General features: G+C 42.0%; 1 protein-coding gene across 1 annotated transcript; it reads left to right on the top strand.

Moving 5' to 3' along the window:
* Positions 1–593: 593 nt before the first annotated feature.
* On the top strand, positions 594–8470 carry mnx2b (motor neuron and pancreas homeobox 2b). Its single transcript, XM_071330318.1, has 3 exons — positions 594–3913; positions 5880–6037; positions 6610–8470. Exons 1-3 carry the CDS (start codon positions 3406–3408, stop codon positions 6994–6996), a joined length of 1053 nt encoding a protein of 350 aa, XP_071186419.1. The 5' UTR covers positions 594–3405; the 3' UTR covers positions 6997–8470.
* Positions 8471–9515: the final 1045 nt, after the last annotated feature.

Raw genomic sequence — 9515 nt, 5'->3', positions numbered from 1 at the left:
ACGGCAGCGGCTGAGACAGAATTCCATCGGATGCAACAGCAGCAGGAGGGGTTTTTCTACTGAGGGACGAGCGGTGATGATGTGAATGTTTGTTCTCCTGTGTTGTTTGAAGGTGGATGAGTGGTGGGTGCGCGGTAGGGTGGTGGTGGTGGGTGCGCGGTAGGCTGGTGGTGGTGGTGGTGGGTGCGCGGTAGGCTGGTGGTGGTGGTGGTGGGTGCGCGGTAGGGTGCGTGCCACCGTAGAAGCGGCGCGTTGCTAAGTGTTCAAACCTAGGGACCTGACATCGGGGGCAGCGGTGCCATTTCGATCATTGATTCAATTTAATTTGTGCACCTCAGACACGGGGTGCGGATGACGGATTTACCCGCGGCCTGGCTATTTAAATTACTTTTAAATCATAAAAGCAAAGAAACGAGGCGCGAGGGGAAGAGGTTGGGAGGAATAGGCAGAAAGCACTCGCGCGGCGGCGGCTGATTTCCCTGGAGCAAATTAGCTCTATATCAGACCTGGCGACAGGCGGTATTCTGGGTGATAGGGAGCAGAGAGGGGGTGGAGGGGTTGGTGAGGGAGGAGGGCGGCCGCCCCCCGCGTGTCACTGCTTCAATCTTCTAGGGGTCAGACGCAACAACAATAACCACATACACCACCTCGCTGTGAGCGACGGTCTACAGCGGGGAGAGGTGACCATTTAAGCGTTTTATGCATCTTCCTAGGCCTGATTTCAATTTCTTGAGATATAATTTAGAGCCTTTCGGATTAGGCCGCGTGCCCCTTGGATTTTATGGGCCTAGTCCACTACTCTTCCAATTCGTGGGGCTCATTCACTATTTGATTATTCAACTGTGCTTCAAGTCATAAGTGCTATTGCCTACATCTGAGTACTTATACTAATATTTTATAATATTGGAATATTCATTATAAGTCTTTGACAGTTATTATAAAAATACAAAAATCCCTCTAGGATTTATTTTCTATTGTCAACATTTTCACAATTAGGCTAAATAAATCACAAAAAGTGATTTGTGGATGATGTTTTGTATCCTTGAAATATTCCTGGATAACATTGTTCCGATAATTTGAAAGTAAATTATCTAATCAAAATAATGTATGCCTGTTTTCACAACATAACTAAAGTCTGGTTTTATTCAAATCTACCCGTTTGTTAAAAAAAAATATTGCAAGAATAAATGCACAGGCTTTGGGATAATAGTAAAAAAAATATTTAGCAAATATTACTGCTTTCGAAAAGAGTTTGAAAATATGACGTTATTGTTGAATAACGAATATGAAATTACTTTCATTTTATTATTTATTCATGTTTATTCAAAAGCAAATCGAAGATGTGTTGTGTATAGGTTACCATGGCATTTTTAGGCCTATACTTTAAACTATGTTTTTCAAAGATTGTTGCTGAGTGGAGCATCATGGATAAATACATATGAGTTGATCAAATAGTGTATCATGTTCAGTAACATATTGGCCATTGTGATACAACTATGAGCAAGTGGGCTTTATGTTTATTTCATAAAAATGTCAAAATAACTATCACTTAGGACCTATAACAGTTGCTAGTGATTATTGGACTCGTGGTAGATTTGGTCTGGGGGTAGTAATTACAATAGTATCTCAGGAGTTAATGCCATGACGACGACGTATTCTGCATCACCCGCTTGACCTGTTAGAAACCGGATATTTGTTATTTTTTGAAGTGCTTACGGCCCAACAATGTTCACATGACCTGAGGTGAGGACCACCTACAGTAGGACTATGTCTGCTTTCGTTCACACACCTGCGCGCATTCCTCCTCAGGGGTCAGTCAGATCCTGCAGATTGCGGTTGTTAAAGGTGGGAGACAACAGGGAGATTCCCCATAGTTCACTGACCGGAGCCGGGAGGAAGGATGCTGTGTTGTTGCACCACATGCAAACATATAGAGAGCAAAGCAATTGTTATTCTGCTTCTTATTGCTGCAAATATCTTAACATCTTATGACACACGTCTAAAACTAACCGTGCTGATTTAAAACGAGTTGTCAAGCTTAACTAGGAATATGGCAGACTAATAACTGACCAATTCTTATTTAAATCATGATGTTTTTCTGATTACCTTAATTTATTATGTTTTTACATTATTACCGATATGCTGTGAGCCTATGTAAATAGGCCTAATTACGTAGATGAATTGAAATGAGTCTTGGACGTGGAAGAAAAGACACCTGGAGTGTGACACGCTATTCTATGCTAAATCAACTTTATTAATGCACTCTTTTACGGTTGATGTATAATTCTAGCTCATAAAGATGAATTACATTAGTATTTCAACCTGGAGAAACCCATGGGTTTTAAAATAAGCAAATCGTTAATATTGTGCTAATTAAAATATAAATCACTTGCCAATATTTCCTCTGAATAGACACGCAGAGCAGATAATGACAGCAGGATGTATTTGATTTAGGCTATAAATAGATGTCCAAAATATGGCTTGAGATCCATGTGCAAAAACTACAAATCTGTAACATACTTTTATTATTTTCATCATCATTGTTATTATTATAATCACAATGTGGTAACTTATGTTTAAATAATCATCATCATTATTATAAATATTGTATCAATTTGTACTAATAGCTATGTAATAACTATAACTACAGTCTTTGTTCTATTATAGCCTAGACCACTTGTATCTTGTTATCTAATTCAGGCGCGTTCATAACGCAACAACACATACAGTAGAAAAGGCTAATATTGCTACCAGCTCTCACAGTCTCACGTCACAATTAAACACAGCAGAAAGTGTTGCTGACAGACAGAGGGAAAGAGGTTGGACATTTCTCACGCAGGAGACGTGTGAGGCGCGTTCAGAGGTTTCTTGAGTCGCGTGGAAATGAGAGAGTAATTAGTTAATTAGAAAACGGTCGACTAAACTCACCCCTCGAGTACCTGCATTAGCCAATCACAGCTCAGACAGCCACAGGGGTGGGGGAGACGGCGGCTGAAGGAGTGAAACACTTGCTTTAGTTGGTTAAGTTGCTATTAAACACCAAGACCTGGCTGTTAGTCATCACATGTGATGTGAATGTGCGGATAGAGGACAACAGAAACCAAATGGACACTCGGAAAGCATTGCAATTTAATATTTTGTTGTATAATTTGATTTCCTAATAATTTAAGCTCTTCAGTGTTCTTCAGAGAATATTGTACCAAAACTGTTACAGGTAGGTGATAGCGAGGGGGTGAGCTAAGCTAAGGAGCTTGCTATCGAAACGCATACTAAAGGTACCTTGTCTCAATTGTATTTATCATTGCTCTGACTTATTTTGGTTACGAGAGGGTTGCACTGGCATCCTCAGAGTGACTTTTATAAAAAACTGAAACATTTAAAACAGAAGATTGGAGTTGGAGCTGTATGCGCTCTGACGCACAGAACAAGTGTACATTGGCAGGTCTGACCTTTGAGCAGCTCGCGGCAGTTTTCCTGATGAGAGTCGGTATGGAGAAATCGAATAATTTTCGAATCGATGCTCTGCTGGCCGACGAGATTCACCGGGCGAACAGAGACCTCTCCCCAGGTCTGAGCAGTGACAGCCCTGCGGGGAGCCCGGTGTCCTGTCGGCGAGCGGACACCCCGTCCCCGCGCAGGACGCCCATCCATCTTCAAACCGGGATAATCCCCAAACCGGGACTACTGAACCTCCCTCACACAGGACTCGCCTCGCTACCCCAAATGTACCCTGCCCCTATGTACCCAATGTCGGCTTTGGGTGGACAGCACCCTGCCTTCGCCTACTCCGGCTTCACACACCTTACCCAGTCGTACCCAGACCACCTGAAGGCGGCTGCCATGGCAGGGTCTCTCCCCCTGGAGCACTGGATCCGGGCTGGAATGATGATACCACGTCTTCCAGACTACAGTTGTAAGTATAGTACACCTGTGGGCTAGGCAGCACACTCAATAGGCTATACATACTCTTGTCACAAATATATCAACAAACGAAACATCTTTAAAAGAGAGGCATTATGCGCTAGGCCCATGGGGTTTCTTTTAAAATCAGGGATCTAAATGGAGTTGAACTGTCTGTTGGTGATGTGTTTTTGTGCTTGCTCAGAACACATAGGCAATATAATTAATATAGCCAAGCAGACGCAAAGCTAAGCCTAATTGCTGTAATCAATCATGTTTTTCAAATAGGTGTGGCGGGTATCAAGCAGAAATTAACTTACGCCCAGATACCGGAGGTTTATTGGTAGGGAAGGGATCGTTTGATCACTTAACAACCACTTCCAAAGCATTGAACCCAACCGCCTAGAGGTGTCGTAAAATCACTTATTGTTCCTCATTGCATGTAATCCAAAGGTGAGAAAAAGCAAATACAGGTACACACACACACACACACACACACACACACACACACACACACACACACACACACACACACACACACACACACACACACACACACACACACACACACACACACACGGCAAATGTTGTAAACATAATCAAATATATGTTCTAAGATTAGGCTAAATGTTGCAATTAACTTTAGCTAGGTGTGCAAAACTTAAACCTATTTGATACCAGTATTGATAACAAAACTCAATATATTATAACATCTCTCATAACACATTTTACAAAAAAAATTAAAATGATAATAATCTGAAGAATAACACCAACAACAACAATAATAACAATAATCATACATTTCAATTTGTAAATCATGAATACATCTAATACGTAGGTTATTGGTTAACAATACGTGTTATTATATATTTATTATTATAATATTGTGTTACTAATTGTATTCATATTATTTCTAACTATTGCTAACATTTTTACCAATCAGACAAGATCTGTTTCAAATCATTTTTATTTCAATATAAAGGCAAGCACAATAGGGCTACATACAATGTGTTATCATAGAATTGTAATATTTCCATGTGTATTATATCATGCTAGAGGCTTATGTTAATCCACCTTTAGGGCAATATTTTAACACATCTTTTTAACTGCTTTCTGAACAAATAATAGTGCACATTCAATCTCGATGGTATAACGGTTTTGTTCTTTGTTCAGTCATTAATACACAACGTCTGAAAAATATAGGCTATTTAAATATCATGTAGAGGTATAGGCCTAAATATTGTTTAAGTGTAGTCTCATGAAAAGTCTTGGATCGATTTACTGCTAACTGTAATATCATGTTTTTATTTTTGGCCTTTTCATTTCGCTATAAACGTCAACTCGATGAACATTGTCTTTGTACTGAGGAGGAAACTATAAACAAACACCTAAAACATTCTGCTAGTTCACCAATAAAATCACTAAAGCTTCATCGAATTTTCATTAAGTTAATGGTGCTCGCGCTTTTTATGGCCCTCGCGCCCAGCTTCTGCCGTGTCCTCTCGTCAACAATAAACTGGAGTTAAGCTATTATAGTTAATGATGGCGAGAGAGTGCGGGCATGTGTGTGTGTGTTCCTCCCTCAACATTATATTGGACTTCCTATGTCCTTGGTATTGCAGAAATAAGACCATTGAAACAGTCTGAGATTAAATCTACTCACATGCATTGTCCAATAGCTTGAATTTACCAGAACACAGGCTTAGTAGCCTAGACACCTCATTTGGGAAGAACATAGTTGGGGAGAATTAAGCTATTCATTAGGCCAGAGTCATTGTAACTTTTTACCCAGTTGTTCACTAAAAATGATCCACAATGAAGAATATTGTACTGTACTAAGGTCTCTCTCTCTCTCTCTCTCTCTCTCTCTCTCTCTCTCTCTCTCTCTCTCTCTCTCTCTCTCTCTCTCTCTCTCTCTCTCTCTCTCTCTCTCTCTCTCTCTCTCTCTCTCTCTCTTTCCCTCCCTCTCCCCATCTCAGCACCCCAGGCAGGACTCCTGGGAAAGTGTCGTAGGCCCCGGACGGCTTTCACCAGTCAGCAGCTCCTTGAGCTGGAGAACCAATTTAAACTCAACAAGTACCTGTCCAGACCCAAACGCTTTGAGGTGGCCACCTCTCTCATGCTGACCGAAACACAGGTGAGGGAGAAAAGGTGTCATTCTGTGTGTGTCTGTGTGAGCGTGTATATACAGTATGTGTGTGGATTTCCACCTGGCAGGCTATTTCAGCGCTGTCCTCTTATCCTATGTTTCTCTGGGAAGAACCTGTACAAATGATCCCTGGTGTGTTTGTCCTTGAGGTAGACTGTCTGCTATGGCATGCTCTGTTAGTCACTGGAGAGTAATGTGATGTCAGACAGTAGCAATCAGACCGCTAGTTCCTTATTTAGATAATATATTACAGCTCTCTTGTTTCACCTGCCTCATCTAGTCCCAAATACCACCCCTAACGAAGCAGTTGACATGTTGATTTAAAAGATCAACTCCTCTGTGTTCGAACATATTCAGCACGTTTTGGAATGACTTCTTCAGATAAATCTTTCTGCAAGTGAGTAACGGTTGTTTTGGACATTTCAGCCCGGTTTAGTAGACAGAAAATGGCAGCCCAAATGTACTAAACTGATTTTGGGCATAGAGAGATAGAGACTGCAGGTGACCTCTACTCCTGCGTTAGTGTGTGGCTGACCGTCCTGCGTTCTGTCTCTCCACAGGTGAAGATCTGGTTCCAGAACCGGAGGATGAAGTGGAAGCGCAGCCGCAAGGCCAAGGAGCAGGCATCTGCATCTGCCCAGTCTGAGGCGGAGCGACTACGCACCGGGGGAAAACCGACCAATGGCAAACCAGCTGAGAATAGACGAGCTTCCACTCAGGATGACGAGGGAGAGCTAGACCTAGAAGAAGCAGAGGAGGAGGAAGAGGAAGAGGAGGAGGCGCCACACGAGTTTGCTGTTACCATGGGTGGCGCCGTGGGGTTGCAGCGTTCAACAGACTTTCTGAAGCTCACAGCGGAGCTTGGTTACAACCCCCACAGTCCCTTTTCTGAGGACGACTTAGTGGGGGTGACAGGGGGGGACAGGAAGATAGGCGCAGGGTTGTGAAAAGACAAAGACACACCCAGAAAGGAAAACGCCAGAGACACTGCTGCTTGACACTGGCTCTGGGAAAGTGGGGGTCTATAGTGTAAAAAGAGAAAAAAATGGATGTGCCATTTCAAAAGCCTATGACAGTGTTTTTTGTGTACATAATGCTTAACGCAATGTAATGTTTCTGTGACCCTGACGGAGTTGTTTAAGGCAGTGGTTTCCAAACTGTGGGTCGCCCCCCCCCCCCCCAAAAAAAAATGTTTTAAAGGAACTCAATCCAGCTTTAAACTTATTCTTGAAAGTTGTAATAGTAGAATGCACAAGGTGTCATTTCTATATTGGTTATTGCATCATCAGTTCCTCTTGTCATGTCAGTCATTACATACCTTAGAGAGCTATTTATAACTTGTTAGAAATGTCCAGATCCACTAGGCCATGTCAGCTAATGTTTTTTTTATTTGGTTTTTCAGCTCATAGATGTTGGAGTCATTTTTTTGTCAGTCAAATATCACATGAATACACATTAGGCATGGCAAAATGTACAGAATTGCAGGAAATAAGCTTTAAACCTGCAAAATTCTCTCCACCAACAAGAAGGGTGTGAACAGTTTGTGTCGTTAACAGTGCTTGTGCCCATAGAAATAGACATGGCGCGCACGCAGGGGGGGTGTGGGATGTTCCCCAATGCTGGAAGGGGGCCCCGAGTGAAAAAGTTTGGGTACCCCTGGTTTAAGGTATAGGTGTTCTTTAGGTTGGACTCGCATCTCTAAGGATGAGGGAATATAAAGCATTTTATATTCATCATCACATCAATTAAGGCTGAATAAGACACTGAACTCTGTCTCTCTCTGCTGTATTTTTTCATGGCATGCAACCCCCCAAAAATGTTTTTACACAGGACATTCACCGACTGTAAGACTCCTGTGTTTTTGATCCAATTGGACTGAGAAGTACTGTAGCAGCAGTGAAGCAGTGAACACCACTGACCTCTATTACCTTGTCATCCATCTCAGCTAAACTCCGCCCCACGACAGGCTGACTGACAGATGTGGCTCCTCCCACCAGCAGTGCTGGTGGACTGTTCAGAACCGTTGGACTGTTGCAAACTGCAACTTACACTGGCAGGAGTGAACAAACCCTGAGCAGTTTGCATTAGCTGAAAACGAAGGGGAAAGTGTTGCAAAGTGTTGCAGAATGTTGCGTGATGTTGTGAATGTGCCCCCATGAATGTCAGACATCTTGGATTTACAGACTTTCAGTGATGTCTCATATACTCTGTCTTGTGTGTGCAATTGAACATTGTTGTCATGTAAATTCAGATTTCTGTTGTTATTGTTGTTTGTTTGTTTATTGTTGTTATTTAACCACATTTAAATGTATCTAATTTATTTGAATTGACAGGTAAATGGCAGGGAAAAAGTTAATGTGTTTATCTGAAACTGGTCTGTGTTGATGTCAACTGCGTGAAATAAAAAAACAGAAATGAAAATTGTTCAAATAACTTGAGAAATTTAGGATTTATGCAAAGTTAACTCATGAAAATGAGGGATTGATTTGTGGAGAACATTTAGAATATCTATAAGTAATCTAAAGTATTTTAAAAGTGGGTTTAGTGGAAAGCATTGAGAGGGAGTTACACAAACACATTGAGCAGACAAAGCTGAGCATTTCTTTAAGAAAGTTATTAGTGTGTGGAGCCTTCATAATGACCTTGTGAGTCTTCTGAAACCACAGAGGGATGGTAACAATAGGGTAGAGAGGTCCAACTATAAATCCAGCTAAAATAGACATATTGGCCAAATTTCTACTTCCAATCCAACTTAATGGAAATCTCTCAAATGGACACACTTTTTTTTCTGTATCACACGTCCTTCCCTTGTTTCCTGTCTATTTCAGCCACCTTGTTGTCACAGATAACAGATGGCAAGATGGCAAAGAGAAAGGAAGAGAATCCAACACTGCATATTAAACCAGCAGAGCCCCTTCAATTTACAACCCTGGGGCTTTCAAATATGAATTACTCAGGCGGGTTTTACTGATAGTCAAATAATTAAGTTAATGAAGGAAAGGTAAAGGCTTATGTTCCAAATGGCTCCCTATTACCTATATAGTCCACTACTTTTTAGGGATCTGGTAGTGCATTATATAGGGAATAGGGTGCCATTTGGGGCGCACACAAAGTAATCAGCGCCTGATGGTGATGTCACCCAGGCTACATTTTAATTTGCAAGAAGAAACAGAAGATGATGTGTGTCTGACCGAAACGGGCCGTTTTTATTGGCCGTCCAAAGTACGGGCGGTGATTAAAAACCGGACTAGAGGACACACGCGGCATAACTCGTCTCCTCCTGCCCAGCCCGCCGGCAGGCCCCGGCCCACAACATCATGCTTATATAGTGATTAAATGCATTTTTAACTGGCCGGGCAAGACGCTGGCCTGTCTCGTGAAACGAAGCCGGGATGGTTCTGCTACATGAACTTGAGACGGAAAGGGGCCTTTGTGTACAACTACAGGTCTGGAGTCAGTTTAGTTT

This window comes from Salvelinus alpinus, chromosome 10, assembly GCF_045679555.1.
Source record: "Salvelinus alpinus chromosome 10, SLU_Salpinus.1, whole genome shotgun sequence".
Classification (NCBI taxonomy): domain Eukaryota; kingdom Metazoa; phylum Chordata; class Actinopteri; order Salmoniformes; family Salmonidae; genus Salvelinus; species Salvelinus alpinus.
This window is presented reverse-complemented; position numbering and strand designations above follow the sequence as displayed.